The sequence below is a fragment of the Pelobates fuscus genome, chromosome 1, assembly GCF_036172605.1.
Source record: "Pelobates fuscus isolate aPelFus1 chromosome 1, aPelFus1.pri, whole genome shotgun sequence".
Classification (NCBI taxonomy): Eukaryota; Metazoa; Chordata; class Amphibia; order Anura; family Pelobatidae; genus Pelobates; species Pelobates fuscus.
Window position 1 is genome coordinate 470,081,139 of NC_086317.1, and position 17,459 is coordinate 470,098,597.

At 41.5% G+C, this 17,459-nt stretch overlaps 1 protein-coding gene across 1 annotated transcript in view; it reads right to left on the bottom strand.

Annotated features, from left to right (window-relative positions):
• The window catches only part of CAPN5 (calpain 5), an 82,125-nt gene that overhangs the window by 29,483 nt on the left and 35,183 nt on the right, over positions 1 to 17,459 (bottom strand). Inside the window, exon 3 of the mRNA XM_063431587.1 lies at positions 3,406 to 3,537. Within this exon, the coding sequence (XP_063287657.1) occupies positions 3,406 to 3,537 (132 nt within the window). The remainder of the gene's footprint in view (positions 1 to 3,405; positions 3,538 to 17,459) is intronic.

Sequence of the window (17,459 nt, forward strand, 5' to 3'; positions counted from 1 at the left end):
ACTATACATGTGAAACGAGGGCGATCTTAAATCAAATGCTAGGCATGTAGACTTAGATCAACAACATTTTTTATTTGACACAAATCAAGAGACTAGAAGAAGAAGAATTTTATTTTTAGCTCGGTTTTAAAACTTACCGGCAATAGAAGGACGTTTTATTTCCCAACCCTATAAACTTGCAATCCGGGAACCGCGATGCATGGCTTGTTAAAGGGATAAGTCTAATGAGTACAATGGTAGATCACTAGCCTCAGCCGTCGAGCTCTGTACATACTGCTGCAAACTGCACGCTGAAGGCTAAACCACATCACAGCGTCCTATTACATGGTCATACATGCGCATTTCTGCACTTTCCACCTAATTGTATTGCTCCAGGAAAAATGAGACGCCATAGGAATAATTTACATATCTGCACATCTGGAGGGTTTACTAGTATCGTAACTAGGCTTTTAACCCTTTACAGATCAAGCTCACACTATGTTAAAACAAATGTTTTGTTTAACCCTGGCCCTGAAGAGGTTAAATAGCCAGAATGGTTAACCCTTATTGACAAAGGAGGCTCATTCTAGAACTCTGCACTGTGGCTGCCCATCCTACGAGGAAGCAATGGGTTATGCATTGGATACACTTAAACCATGTTAATGAGGCTCTGATCCAGATGATTTCATAGCATTAAGAACATTGTGACTGTATTTCTGAAAATGTAATTACCAGACTCTAGGAGTGAACAAAGGTTTTGAAATAACTTTAATCCATCCCCTGGGGCTACGCTGCAGCCATTAGAGCGATGCGCCTTTAATCTCGCTAATAAAAGATAGCAAGCGCAGGACCTGCTTTAAGTAAATTAGTGGTGATTACTTTGAAGGTCTATGAATGGGCAGCGTACAGAAAGATGCAGCAGTAATGTAAGAGTGCCGTGTTCTTAATAAATGAGAAATCGATTCCAAAGCCAAAGAGCTCCGTAATGCATTGCAGCGCTGCGTGCTCCTCCTAACGCCGTATTCTCAGATGGGAAGAGTGCTAGCACATTGGGCAAATGCCCAATGAGATATGGGAGTTTTAATAACGAGATGTTTATAATAATGGCTAGAACTGGAGATTGCCATCAGATCTCTCACGTTCCGTTGCACCAATTCCCACAATGTGAAATCTACATTTCTGCATGATGATTGTCATCATCAGTATTTCAATAGCGCCAACATATTCAGTAGCGCTTTACAGTTATATAGTGAGTATATTCAATACCAAGTAATTGACAGACAAAATAATGCTATCAGATACAAGAGGTGATGACATGGCTAAACCTCCAGACCAGAGACCAGGAATACTGGTTATCTCAGAATGAAATTGGAACATCGTAACATAGACCGTGATGGCTAATCCAGGCACTGCAGAGATTTGTGGACTTCATATAATATTTAATAATTAAAAATGAATGTCTATAGCAAAGTAATTCTATAAACACATTGTTACTTGGAAAAAGCAAGTCTCAATTTTTACATACTGTGCATAGTTAGGGCAAAAAGTAACCCACTCACCGCCGACCATGCCCGGGGATGCCGACAGCACGTAATAAATAGAACAAACACTTCATTATGTAACTAGGCAGGAAAGTCAGGCTAATGAGATCTCTGTAGGCCCTAATCCATGAGTGTTTTGTACCTCTAGAGACAGAAAGCTACAGATAAATGTGACACAAAAACACAGTATCATGCCCACACTCCCCAGCTTAACTCACTAAGAGAAACATAGCATTGCAGAACGTTTCAGAACAGATATCAATTCCTCGCATCATGCACATGTGCGTTACTATATCGGTTATTGAATTCTATAGCACAAAATTATTTTTAAAAGACAATAGTGAAAAAAGTATTTCGGGCCATGCATTTGCTTGTAATTTAGCCTCCACCGTCTGTATGAGAAATAACTGCAGACCCGCTACATTTGGCATATCTGCTGTGATGAGGATGGCAGGAGCAGGGCAGGCGGGAGGTAGTCACAATCAGTGGCAAGGTGCCCGCCTGCAAAGGACATGTCGCCCTAGCACTCATACACTCCAAAATGACAGGATGTTCAGCACATAATGTTTATGGGTTGGAATGCCGTGTGTCTCATCCCAAACCCAGCGCAAGTACTTCGCCCGTTCTTTCTGACATGTGGCAGAGTCGCAGTCAGTCACAAGAGAAATGTCTGTAACTGAATAGTTAATTCCACAGAATTTAGTGGAAGAATTGCTCTTCCGTTACCAGAGTTAAACGATACTCTCATAACCGCCATACATATTGTAGTGGTTATGGTACAATGAGGCTGTGGATAAAGTCCAAGTCCCTCTGTTTTTGTTTTTTATTTGTCAAAGCATTTTCAAGCAGCACCAGTGCCCTCTTCATACGATGCACAATGAGGACTTTTAATCATGCCATGTAAAGAAAGACTGTGAGCGCTAAGTTAGAGAGGATTCGACCACACAAAAATTGTATTATTTTATTACAGGAGTTCTTTCTGGTATATAGCCAGAATTACTGGACTTCTTAAAAACCTCTAGGATTATTTTTTTTTTTTTATGGCGGGGTGGGGGGGGGGGGGGGGGTGGGGGGGGAATGAAAACTGCACCTCCAGTATAGCCAAAGCCCTCCATGCACCAACCACTCAATATGCTGTAGTGTTTATGGTGCTTAAAGTGACTCTTTAAACCAGTGGTTCAACTTCTTAAAACGTTTTTGAGGAGTACCCCCAATTACGTACATGACATTCTTCACTCTAAACTTTGCTTAGCAACCCTTTCTTCAATTGAGTTATACCATTTACCAAGAGAACATGTTTACGGAACACCTAAACTTAGGTGTTTTCCATTGTCAAAGGTGTCACCATCGTATTAAGGATCGCTACACTAGCTGCATGTGCCTTTATGAACGTTCTGAGGATCTGTAAACAAATAGGGATCTCATAAAATGGCACAGAGAGACAAATCCAATTCCCAACCCAAAGAACCTGGCTCAAAACTGCCGAGTCGACAAAGAGAAATTGGGGCACAATACAATAAGGCTCAGTTATGTCGCAGAGATCAGCACGGTGATGAAGATTTCACTGCAATCTGAAGGGGGCCAGTAGCTAAACAGCTACTCCAGCATCATGGTGTAGGGAATTCAGGTTTGGATCCAATACAGTGTTCCTTTAAGTTCTTAAAACTTAATTTGGGGCCCAGGAAGAAAAGGTAATCAGTTTCCAGAATGAAGTCCTTGACATGGGTTTTGCAACGTTCTGGTAACAATAAACATTTTGCCACTATAAAAATAATTGTTAAACAATAAAACAGGCAGTGATTGGAATTGAATTCTGAAATGAACCAATCAAGACGTTCACCACGGCATTACAAAGGAAACTGATCATGGATGGAGGACGTCTTACCTTCTGCCACAGCGCCTCGCGTGATGCTAGGGAGGAGCATGCCGCAATGAACCAACAATTCCCCACCTGCCCCTGGTGCAAGTCGTGGGAACTGATGCCATCAACAAAGAGACGTGGATTGTCACAAATGTCCTGTAAGCAAAAAAAAAACAAAAAAAAAAGAACACAACAAATAAGTAGACGTATATTGGTATATTGCCACAATGTTAAAAAGCTAAGAAAATTATTTTAACAAGTAAAAAAAAAAAAAAAATGATAAAGGGCCAAGGATGGACAGCCTCAGTTTTAAATAATTACACAGATCTTTTTATACTATTCTGCAAAATGTTGACGTTTGTACAGATGAGATGAGTGCGCTGCAAGTCTAACAGGGGGTAAGATTTGTAAACTTACCAAATATATATCAAGCCTATGAGATCTATGATATTCAGTCTCTGAGCTAAACAGATTGCGTTTTACCTGCTATTCTTATTGCATTTTATTTACAATTTGATACAGTAATAACATACAATGCATGGTCGTTTCACCTGGATTCTTGGAGATGTTAATTCCCTCTAAAACACACACACACCCACACACCCACCCATCGGCTAGATGTACGCCCCATATGGTATGTTACATTTTAATCCTTTTATTGATCACTTATTGTGGTACATTGGAACAAGTTTATACACAAAATGAGACATTTCCTGGAAGGCCCAAATGAAACTGCCTGTATCTGTATTATAAACACGATCAGCTGCGATAATCAATCTGTATTCGGTTTATAATTAATCACAGCTTATTAGTGACTGCCAGTAATTAGCAGAGCATACTTTCACTGCTACTGTAATGTATTAAATATGTAGACGGGGAATCGTCATTCATTCTTTCGGATTTGACAATGAATCACTCTCTGTACAGGAGGAAGGTAAACATTCTTGATATTAACGTATCCCCATTCCAGGACGGGGAAACATTATTGACATGTACAAATTACATGTCTTAGAAAATCCCTATCTTGTCCTATAAAATTATGAAAGTATAAAAAAAAACGTGCCACAGAGATTTAGCGCCACTTAAACCGGATATAAATTAAACAATTAGAGATTTAGCCCTGCTTCAAAATTCCCTGTTAAAAGTAAGACAGACATGTAACTGTAAAATATATATAAAAAAAAAAAATACTACTCAACACCGCACAGCTAGTTCCCACAACATCTAAAACTGTTCTGCAATTATTGCCTACATTTGCCGTTAAATTTTAAGGTTGTTGCTCTGTAAATCTGTATTTAATTGCACTCCATTTATTTGATCCCTTCATGACAGATGATCCAACACAATGATTATGTTATAAATCCGATGTTACTAAGGGGATATAAAGGACAACATTCACCTTGTGGAGATAGATAAGGTCAGTACATCCTCTGGGGCTGCTGACACACCTGAGCAGATCAGAATTATCTCATTAGATGTGGGCACAAACAAAGCTAATTAACACATTTGCCATTCCATTTTACCTCTTGGACTTTGATCAGATATACGTCATATGAGGCATGAATTAATTGCTACTAACATACTGTGCAGAGTTTATAGAGCGTGAGTAACCAGACAATGCGTTAAGGCAGAGGTAGCCATTCAATATCCCAATTCACATCTAGTAGAACTGCGATGACAGCTTTATTTCTGCAGAGGGTTTATGTCTTAGATGGCTATGGATTATGCTTTCCACAGTTTGACCCAGTTTAGGGCGAAATACCAAACGGTTATAATTGTTGTATAATGTATTGACTCTGTACTTTTCTACTCTTCTCCCCATGACCGCTGTTCACAAATCGATCTCTTTCTCACCAATCACATGGGTTTCTCGAAGGTCACGAAGACGGAAATAGGCTTAATCGCATTGTCCGATCATGCGGACGTTGTCATATACCTTAGCGGATTACACACGTCCTCTCCGTGGACATGGAAACTAAAACACCTCACTACTCAAAGACCCAACCGGAATAGAAACCATTCGCCAACAAATCTCCACATAATTCCTGGAGAACCTGGCACCTGCTATCCCCTTAGCCACTGTCTGGGCCGCACATAAAGCGCTGATACGGGGCACCCTTATTAAGATAGCAACCCACAAAAAGAAGCAAAAAAACCCTAAAGCTCACTAATCTCCTAGACTCATTACGGAAAACGGAACAAAGGCACAAAACCACCCCGATCCCCCAAATTCTAACAGCTCCAGGCATTGCGACACTCCATCCAGGAACTCCTGATAGATGATATGGCCCGCTCCTTACTGTGGTCCAAAGGGACCTACTATGAGAAATCCAACAAAATAGACACAATGCTGGCCCGCACCCTGAGCCAGAGGCCTAGACATACTCCTATTACGTCCATCAAAGCGCCAGACGGTACATTACGAACGTCCCCAGACCACGCGGATCAGGTAGGATTTATACCGGGGAGGCAGCTTTTCAAAAACACTCGCCACAACATAGGCGTCATCTGGAAACCCGACATGGCAGCCCCCTAACCCCCTTGCTGTTCGTCTTGACACTCGAACCCCTACTCCAGGCGATACCTGAACATCCCCATATACATGGAGAAATCATAGGGAACCAATAGTTCCTGGTATCGGGATACGTGGATGAAGTACTCCTCACATTAACCAACCCACTAGCATCCATGCAGGCCCTAATCCCCCTCCTCACCTATTTTGGTGCCATCTCAGGCTACAAAGTAAACATGAGTAAATCCAGCGCTCTCCCCATAAATATCAGCGACAGACATAGCACAAATCGAAGGCTCCTATCATATTCAAACTTCATAAAATTCTATTAAGTATCTCGGTATCAACCTCCCGGACGATCCCACTCAACTGCATTGATTGAACTACACACCCATGATAAACACGTTGATCTCCGACATGGAGAACTGGGCTGACAAACCTCTATCCTGGATGGGCAGAATTCACTCCATAAAGATCAACATTCTCCCTCGAATACTATTCCTTTTCCAAGCCCTACCTCTCCCTATATCAAAACATCACCTAGCCCCACTTCAGAAAGCAATAGGCCACTTCATATGGCATGACAAAAGTCACAGTCTCTCGTAACACACTCTATAGACCGAAAACCAGAGGAGGATTGGTATTACTCCACATTCACTTCTACTACCTAGAGGCCCAACTAACGCAAATAGCCCTCTCGCACTCCCCTCCCGCTGACAGCAGACGATGGGTAGACCTAGAATCCCTATTGATGGGATCAGACCTTCCACAATTGTACATTAAGACGCCAGGAAACGAAAGAGCACTCCTGCGAACGGCTTGTCCATCTGTGACCAACTATCCAGATATGGGATAAAACAGCACATACATTCAGGCTGAGCTCCTCCCCCTCACCACTTACCCCTATATACTGCAACATGGCCTTTACCCCGGGCATGAGGGCCAGAGACTTTAGAGGCATGGAGAATGCAGGGCTGCAGAAAATCACATATACAACGGTGGAGCCATAGTCCTTTTTTCAGAACTGCAAAGTAGAACTACCCGGACTCCATCAGATTTCTTTAGATACCTCCAAATTCGTGACTTTGCAGGCCAACCTGCCGTTAGAACGACAGCACACACCCAACCAACTTTTTGTGAACGCATATGTAATGCTGAAACCTACCAAAAAGGCATGATCACTCAACTCTACTCCCACCTCTGTTCCAATGCTAAAGACTGGGGAGACCTTCACTACATAGACAAATGGGAATCCGAGCTAGGTGAGACCTAAGAAGGAGTAGACTGGAAAAATATCTCAGAATATCAGAATAATCGGCAGAATTATTAAATAATGTTTCGATGGTACACACCAGTGAAATTATATCACATGAAAAAGACCCCCATGGATCTATGTTGGAGAGACTGCGGGTCTAGGGGAACATACACACATATGTGGTGGAGCTGCCCGAATGTTTCAAAATTTTGGCTGAAGGTCATCACTCATATCCCAAATTTTTCCTAAACATATCAACCTGAACCCATGGGTTTTCCTACTCGCTAAGCCACTTGGCAACTGGACTAGGGCTGAATAACAACTCTTTAACAAAATTACACTAGCTGCTAGGGCGCCCTAGCTCAAGACTGTTTGAAATTCACTACACCTCCCATGCACACAGTTATTCTTAAACGTAAAGAACAATATATCATGGAGAATCTAATGGCCCAAGTCCGAGGGTCTATCGAGACCTTCACCATAGTGTGGCAACCCTGGGAAACCTATGTGAACACCTGATGGAAAACATCCCCTGCACTCACAGCCACGCCCAGCTTCCTCCCCCCCCCCCCCCCCCCCCCCAACTGCCTAGATGACCCATGGAGATTTCCTTTGTTGGCGCCGACCAGAGACCCCCTACCTCGTTTCTTTTCTATGCTCCCTTCCTTCCTTTCGTATCTCCCCCTCAATTCTTTCTCACATCTCATCTCTTGGGATTATCTTATTACTCCTAAAATCCTCGAAAACTGGGACAGATTATTTTTCACATCCACGCTTGGCATGACTATAAACATAGTAGGGTCTATCTCTTCTATTCGGAGATGTGCTTCTGTAATAACATCACTAGCAACCTAGATCATATGCAGCTCCTCTACCCGGGGCAAGCTGAATGCAGTCTAGCTACTGAAACGCTTGAACCAAATGTGATATATGTATAACCCTCTCAGATATCTGATGCCTTGCAATTTGTTTCTTTTTATACGCAACCCTATCTTTGTTGTAAATGCCACGATGTATATCCTCTGATAGGTCTCCTGTGTTTTCGGAGAAGCAATAAAGAATAAAAAAAAAAAAAAGGAATGCCTAGCTTTTTGCCAACGTTGGATGTGATGGTTCAACTGTAAATGTGTTTATTCCCACACAACGAGATGTATAGCAACAGCATTGTGATCTGCCAACAATAACTATGGAATTAGATGCATCATATTCCTAATACAGTGCAACTGTAATTCCTGTGGCTTGTCATTAAACCAAAAAACAAACCCGTGTTTTATACAGAAAATCCCACGTGCACAGTAAACATGGACTTTTTCATTGTCACTTTTAGAGTAACACAGGCACCTGCAGCATTTTGTGAATCTAGTCCTCCTCACACCCTCATCAAACATAACTGAGACACGCAATAAGAAGCAAAGAGCAAGAGATATCACCGCCCTCCGGGAACACACACAATGCAAAGTCACGTTCTTGTCACTGGAGACAAACCACAACTTTATAGTGACACAGCTATCATAAAGGTCTACTCGTATAACATTATAGAACACTTTACAGATTGGCAATATATTGTGCTGTATTCATCATTCTCAAATCCACCCAGCAGCTTTTGTACTTGTGCATTATTTTTTAATTCATAAAACCATTTAACTGTCCAGAGAATATATTTTTTTATTATCTGATAATAAAATATCTATTGTGTGCTCCTCTAAATGCAGTGGAATGTTGGGAGCTAATCCGTTCGACCAGGAAGGTCCTCCGTATAAGACATGTTTCCAATCATCGTGATTTAAAAATGCATGAAAGAAAATTTACATGTATTAAAATAAATCAGTTTAAGACTTATTCTCATCGCTAAGACAATGATGATACAGATCTCAAACAAAACTGCCGTATTCACATTCTGATCCTTTATCTGAAAAATGAATGTTCCAATAAATATAACTGGCGTTATGCTGTGTCTTTAAAGAACGCAAAGGAAAACTATAAAAGATTAGCTAGATAAACAATGCATGTATACACAAAGGGCTTGCATTTCTTGGCTGGCCTCAAGGATTGCACCTGTAATTTCACTGACTCATAACAAAAATGAATCATCCATATTCTTAAAAAAAAAAAAAAAAAAAAAAAAAAAAAGTTTCTTCATGGTTTCACTGGCAAATGGATAGACATGAACATCCCCTGCCAAACAGTTGTAATGAAATGTAATTACAGGACCCATCATTGTGACATGTTAAAAGAGCTAAACTGGCTGGCGCTGGAATCCAGACATACCCTAGATCTTTCCAGCCTTGTGCATAAGAGCATTTCTGGCTAGCTCCCACCCTACCTGACTAGACTGCTCTCCCCGGCTGTTCCCACCTCCTATAACCTCCGATCCAGTACTAGCACGATATTTAGCATACCGCAATACAAAAATAAAGTGGCTTAATCCTCATTTTCCTACAGAGCGCCGCAATTATGGAACAACATCCCGCACACTTTCAAATCTTCCCCAAGCCTAAAGTCCTTTAAGAGATCCCTCTCTACATACCTCAAAACAGAATGCATGTGTCATGCTTGATTATATATTTCCTACCTGTTCTATGGTAAATTTTGTATATATTGTGTATTAAAGGGCCCGGCTCTGGAAAGGGGAAAAGGGGTAAAACTTACCTTTTTCCAGCGCTGGGCGGGGAGCTCTCCTCCTCATCTCCGCCCCGTTGGCTGAATGCGCACGCGCGGCAAGAGCTGCGCGCGCATTCAGCCGGTCACATAGGAAAGCATTTACAATGCTTTCCTATGGACGCTTGCGTGCTCTCACTGTGATTTTCACAGTGAGAATCACGCAAGCGCCTCTAGCGGCTGTCAATGAGACAGCCACTAGAGGATTAGGGGGGAAGGCTTAACCCATTAATAAACATAGCAGTTTCTCTGAAACTGCTATGTTTATAAAAAAAATGGGTTAACCCTAGCTGGACCTGGCACCCAGACCACTTCATTAAGCTGAAGTGGTCTGGGTGCCTAGAGTGGTCCTTTAAATATTGTTTTTGTATTTTATTGTACCATAATGTAACAATGCAATGATTTGTGGACCCAGGACATACTTGAAAACGAGAGAAATCTCAATGTATCTTTCCTGGCAAAATATTTTAATAAACAAGTAAAGAAAGAAAGAAATACAGCCAGGCGCTTGTTTAACCTGTATTAAAGAAGAGCCTTGCTCAAAGGAGCTTATAGGATTTTAGAAAGTGAGGCCATCCACAGACGCTATCAGCTCTGGTCAGGCACTTTCTCAGTTACAGCACCTGCAATATGATGTGTATAATATGATTCCTCCTGATGTTTAGACTTGTTGCAAAAAAGACTTGGACTGCTTGCTAGGTATTCAGAGGAGAACAAGATATGAGCCTAAAAGGTGGGAGCATTAAATTGAGAGCATTAATTCCAATGAAGTGGTCTGGATGCAGTAAATACGGGTACGGTTTAGACTGCAGAGCTAAACACCTCTCGAGTGTGTCTTCCCAAAAGCCACTAAATGGTGCTATTTGCTGACAAACATTATGCTGAGGAAGAGTGAGGCTTGCAGGAAGACTATACAGGCTGCGAGGACTTAGTTTTATTAACCTTGTTTCCAGTGCGGAGACTAATTTAATGGGACCAAAAATCTAAATAGCCAATAGAACACCATAGCCTTAGCAGTACGAGTTTTTACTCCTTTAAGACTTACGCGAATAATCACACCCCGTACTGATGTAAGGGGTCTTTGACTGCCGTATTCCCTGAATCCGTCAAACAGCTGGAGGGGTTTGAAAACAAATCTGGATTTCCCAGCATGCAAAGCCTGTCCATTTAGAATATGCTAATTTAACTAATTTAAAGTTATCTTTCCTTATTTTCTGCACTATTTAGAATAGCAATGAAAAGCAGTAAGCACTAAGGACTACATTAAGAAAGGTTCATAGATTAAACTAGAAATTTTTTTTAAAAAAATCTACCGTAGGTGTCATTTTGAATATATAAACATTGATTTTAAAACAATATATTCAACGGTCAGTTGAAATAAAAAATGACTCTACAATTTTATGTACAGTGTACTGAGAGATATATAAATATCTCCGTCACATACATTTACAGATTTAATCCTCCATTACAGAAATATCGGGGACATAAAATAAAACTACTGGTTTATAATCCTTTATAATCCTTCAGAATGTGTCGGAATAATTACCAAAAACATTAACATTCCAGGTCATCTGTGGCAACATTCCCAAAGTGTCTGCATAAACTCTAGAAGTATCTCTGTTATGTCGCTACAAAGCCGTGCACAGCAATACAGATCCTGTCTAAAAACATAGGGAATCCCTGGAGCAGATTCAAGCACAAGATGATTTTTTTTTTTTTTTTTAAATAACTTTATTTGTAAAACAGATTTTTTTTTTTTTTAAATAAAAATTCAAGCTTCCATTTGCATCTATGGTATACAGTCTAGAGGTCCAAGCACAGGTTTTCCATAATCATTATGCTATCGCCAAATAAAACCACCAACGAGGAAAGAAATGGGAAGGGGACAAAGGAGAATATAAAAACATTTTAAAATGGTGGGTGTGGTGAATAAATGATGCACATGAGGATTTTCCAAACCTAGCGCAAGCTGATGTTTTAATCATTACAGCAGCTCTGGACCTTGTTATAGTACCCTCCCTCTCTCCCTTCTTCGTCCTTGGCTTCTCGAACTTAATGCACTTCATCTGCAATGGGTGTGTATCGATGGGCTTTATGGGGAAAGACATTACATAACAATCCTGAAATCGAGAACACTACGTTTACCCTGTAGAATTTCTTGGCTAGAAGGACTATCATTTTACACTAGTAATTTTTGCAAGCCAGCTCTCTCCCAGCTACAAACATGTAATTCACCACAAACCATGTCATTTCAAGAGTTTGGAAAGGAGGAAATCAAAGAATGCTAAATTGTTTGTTACCGTGAAATGCCAAATATACACAAATAAACACCAACAACAATTGTAATAACAAAAAAAAACAAAAAACGATACAAATGACATAGTATAGGCTAAATTGCCGATTCGTTCAGAATTCTTTAATTCAGCTATAGTCCCGTTTGGCTTCAGCTTCAATTTTGCATTTGGAGTTCAATTACTTTTGTTATTAAGTAAATAAACCCCAAAGTATAAGATTATTTTTTGTGACTCGGAGGTTTATGGGAATTGATGGATTTATGGCTATTGGACTTTCGAGCAAGATTTAAACATCTGCTCGTCACAGCTGTAAACGAGGGAGCTTGGCCAGACCGCTGTGGGTCTCACAAACAGAACATCAATTGTACAGAACCAAAACACAGTCCCATTAAGGAATGTGCACAAACTCTGTCCTCTCAGTGACTTCGACATAACTTCCAGCTCAAACCAGTTGTTATAAATACAAGACAGGGTTTTCTGAAGACACAGAAATTCAGAAGCATGTTTTATGTGATAACGTCAGAGATCTTGGCAAATGAAAAAGGAATGGGAGAGGGAAGGAGGAGGGGGGCTGAGTGAGCAAGCAAGTGAATTATTAGGAGGTTCTGATTATCTCAAAATGGGATCGGATTTTATATTATTCGACCCTGCGCACCCATCGATAAGGGCACATAGTGGATGAGAAGGGCCATTTTTTAAAAGTATTAGATTTTTTTTTTCCTTTTGTGAATCAGTTACAGTTGATATTGTGAATAAAAAAAATTTAGGGCTGGATTCCCCAAACTCCGGCCCTCCAAATGTCACTGAACTACAACTCCCATGATTCTCAGCCTATTTCCTTCATAGAATCATGGGAGTTGTAGTTCAGCAACATCTGGAGGGTCGGAGTTTGGGGAAGCCTGTTTAAGGCTGTGTCGGGCTCTGCTGATGTCCGTGAGAATATTGTTTCATGTTAAATTGTATCACATCCTTGTTGTTCTGTATGTTTTACTACACATGTACTGAGAATTGTCCTATGGACAAGTGACTAAAAAAAGTTGCCCCTAGTTCTGTGTATATAGCATTAAACTGCTGATGCCAGGACTGTGGGGAATATGCCTGGATTTATAAATGGGAATCTCTGCAATATCCTCATATATACAAAAACGTACTGAATATATTGAACGGAAAAAGAAGATACTTTTTTGGTATGTTATATATTTAAATCTTCATTTACAAGTCTTTTTTTATCCAATTCTCCAGCAAGTTACTCATCACAAGTGACATTCTCCAGATGTCGTTTACTTGATGAGCCAGCAGACATAACCAGGGTTGAAGAATCTCTTGGAGAAACACTGCTACAATGTCGGATTCAGAGCAAACATGTAATAACTCACTGAACGACCTCTTTGCAGACTGTTACCAGATGGAAAAAGGTCACTTTTGCATAATTGGGTTTCTGTCTTGTTTAATGATTGTCTTCCTTGCTTACGGTTCTTGATCGTTCCTACGTATACTCAGAATCAGCTCAGTGGTCCAACTCTGCTTTTTAAAAGACTAATACTCAGTGGATTTTAAGATCCCCTGTGTGTGACTTCTCATGGAGAGAGCTATTTTGTAGGCGAGGGCTGCCGCAGGGTGTAAGTTACTGGTAAAATGAATTGGTGTGGGTTAATGGACTAGGTGCCAAGAGAAAGTTTATCAATCCAACTGCGGTGACTGGCAAATTCTAACAGGATTCTAGTTCTGGGGCTTTCTAACCTCTAGAAGTAATGGCTAATTTCACTATTAGGAGGAAGATTGCTCCGACCCAGGTACTCCTCAAAACACTGAGTCATGGGGATCCTCACAACTACTGGACAGAACCATTCAGTTGTTTATATGTGTTCTCTCTGGATTACCCTTTTATCTCGGACTGCCGGTTCTGGATTGCCATTATGAGGGGGATCAGTCTGATATGCTTCGAATATGTTCTCTCTGTAATGGAACAAGTGGGCAAAAACTATTTTGAGACCTGAGAGGGGACTAACTGAAGGGGCAAGCTACTGAGTTCCTCTAAGCTTTTGTCCATTCTCAGAGTTGTCATATTCTCTGTTTTTTGTTGCAGATTCCCATAACAGTTTCAGTTTAGAGTTAAATTCTGCGAAGAGTCGCTAACAGAAAAAATAAATGAAGACAAAGGGAATCTTTTAGGATAAGAACACTTAAAGGAACACTATAGCTTTACCAATACAAACCTGTACGACTAACGCCATAGTGTCCCATTCCATAACTTGTCATTATCTGACATGTGAAGGGTTAAAAAACATTGTATTTACCTCAATTCCAGTGCTGAGGCTCCTTCGGTGCCGGCTCGGTCTCCTCCTCCCACAGTGTCAAGGAGCTGGTCTGACCTGCTGCGCACATTAAATGTTTCCCCCCAGGAAAGCATTGCATCAACTGAATTTGAAGACAGACATCCTTGTGCAATGCGTGAGGACATTCAAAGTAGTATCACAGAGTAAAACTCTGTCAGGAAGCAGGAGTCGCCTCTTGTGGCTGTCAAGAAGACAGCTACTAGAGGAGAACTTAACCTTGCAATGTAAACAAAGCAGTTTCTCTGAAACTGCAGTGGTTTACATTGCAGATTTGCATCAACACTTGAGTGTTTATAATACAAAGATGTATTCCTAACACTAAAGTGTCACTCTGCCCCCCTGTAAAATCCATGAAAGGGTTAAAAAACCCTTTTATTCACTTACATCTGTTAGCGCTGAGTTCCCTTGGCACTGGGTCACGCTCCTCCGCAGCCAAACTTCAAATGTTCTGTAAGTCAGCTATGTTTGGAATTTGGCAACTTTGGTCTTAAATTTGAAATTCACTTTGAATTCTCACTGTTCTAAATAATCCCTGAGTGTTTTGTGAGTGTTTTGTACAATTATCAAGCTGGACTGTTTATCTCTAAAATGGTGTTTGGCTTCTCTCCAATTCCCTCAAGACTCAGAATAAAATTCATAATGTAACCTCATATTTCCAGATATTCATCCTTTAGGGGCCTCATTTAAAATTGGAGGAGCTCCTTTAATTGTCCACACCCTGCGAGACAAGGGAGGGGATGAAGGGTCCATGTTCTAGCAGATGGATTGCTGTGTTAATGTAAGTAATATTAGCAGTCTCCTATTGAGCAGGTTCACAGCCCCTTGTTCTGAAAAGTATTAGTTCTGTTCTGAGAAATTGCCAAAAAACTAAGTGTCCCTTTCCCCATTAGCAGGATTGGATTAATGACACTGTATGCATGAAAAATGATACCGACGGTTATGGTTTTACTGGAACGTCTGCCAGTATTGTATACAGAGTCTGAGCTCATCCACTAAGGATCCGCAAGCAAGGGATTTAGAAAAAAACTGTATTTTGGTGTAAAAATCTACATCACAATCTTAGCTTCGGGGAGTTATATAAAATATATATTTTTTGTAAAAATCAACATGGCATATTTATAGGGAAGAACACATCTTACATTTTACTTAGTACGTTTTTGGGAATATAAACTGCATGAATCTCTTAAAAAAAGTGTGTCACAAAAGTTTGAAATATGTAGCATTTTAGATAAATTACTGTTGTGATGTCATCCAGTGACGAGATGAGGTCATCAAAATGGGCGATACTATTTCCTTTGTAGGGGGATTTGTTTGCTGCCAGTGATACACATAAATTGTACATGAATGGTTCTTTAAACCACAGCCAAATTAAATTCAATATACACGAAGGAGTACTGGGAATGTGTACACAGAGCTGTGGGCTTGGTTGAAGTATTGGGTTTGTCTCATTTAGGACTAGGTGGTTATTGCAGCAAAAGCTCAACATTTAAAAAAAAAAATTAAATTCTGCAACAAATATTTCTGCATCAAAATATACATCTCATGGGGGGCGTGGCTGACTGAGCAGCAAGCAAGACGTGCTTAGACGGAGCTCCGCCGAAGAAACCGAATAATAGAAAACAAAACCCCTTAAAAAAGCTCCAAAAGCAGCAAGCAACGACCCCCCACCCAGCTGATATGATGGGGCGAAAAAATAAAAAATCGTTCACGCAAACATCCCGCAATATGCCCGACATAAGGCTCTCCTTCGAGAGACCTACTCCACGAGTCGCTCCCAAGATGGCGCCTGCGGAGCTGAGTGACAGCGAGGCCTCGGAGGCATCACAAGAGACGGAACAAACCACCGGCACTAACTCTGCAAGCTGCACTAACCGTGAGCTGAGCTCCGACGATGACTCCTCACCGGTGACCAAGAGGGACATAAGGGACCTCCTCTTGGAAATGAGGCAGGTCTGGAAGGCTGATTTAAAAGCAACACAGGCGGAACTAGGGACCCTGCGCACACGAGTTGCGGACGGGGAAACTAGAGAGAGAGCCAGAGACCAAGAGTTGCAGACCGCACAGAAGGAGATCCAAGCGCTCACCCACCAAGTCCAGACACTCACCAGAAGTGTGACAGTGCTAGAAACAAGGCACAGACGGAAGAACATCAGACTTCGAGGAGTGCCAGAACAGATCTCAGGCGAGGAACTCCTGCCCTACCTACACCGCCTGCTGCACCACATGGGAGCTAAAAGAGACACTAACCCGGAGCTGGTGACTGCAGCGTTCCGGATCAGAAAAGCCGCAACCGCCCCAGAGGAAGCCCCTAGAGACATTATAGCTGTCACTAAGGACACTGCAGCCAGGTCCATTATAATGTCACGCTCTAGAGAGCTCAAAAGTGTCAGATTTCAGGGATCGACTGTAGCTATATATGGGGATCTCCCGTTCGCAGTGCTGGCGGCCAAACGGCAACTAGCACCTGTGGCACAACAACTAAGAGAGGCGGGCATTAAATATAGATGGGGAGCAGAGGGTTACTTAAACACCCAAAAGGACGGAGAAATAATCACATTAACCCCCCACGGAGACCAAGTGGCATTCCTCCATAGCCTGCAAAGGTCCAGTAATAACCCAGCGCCGGCCCAAAAGGCCAAGACCAGCACAAAACGCTAACACTCTCCACCCGACGAGTGGGGTACACCACACGACCGGTACACGACCTGCCCGGCATCCACACAGGTTCCAGGCAGGCATTATATGCGATGCAGGATACAAACCTCGCTCGATGGGGGAGGGTAAGACCGTAAAGGGCCAATAGCCACATGATTGAAATAAGTACCCTAAGCTTAAGAGCAACGCAGACAAGATACCATGTATATAGTTGATGTTAAAACCCCGCTTTCACCATGTAACAGACCCAGTAAGGAGGCGTGACCCCTAACCGACAGCGACTCATACATATATCAATCTTTGACACTGGTCCCCACAAAGACCCTTACTGACATAACCCCCACAGATGTACTACATAGATGTAATAC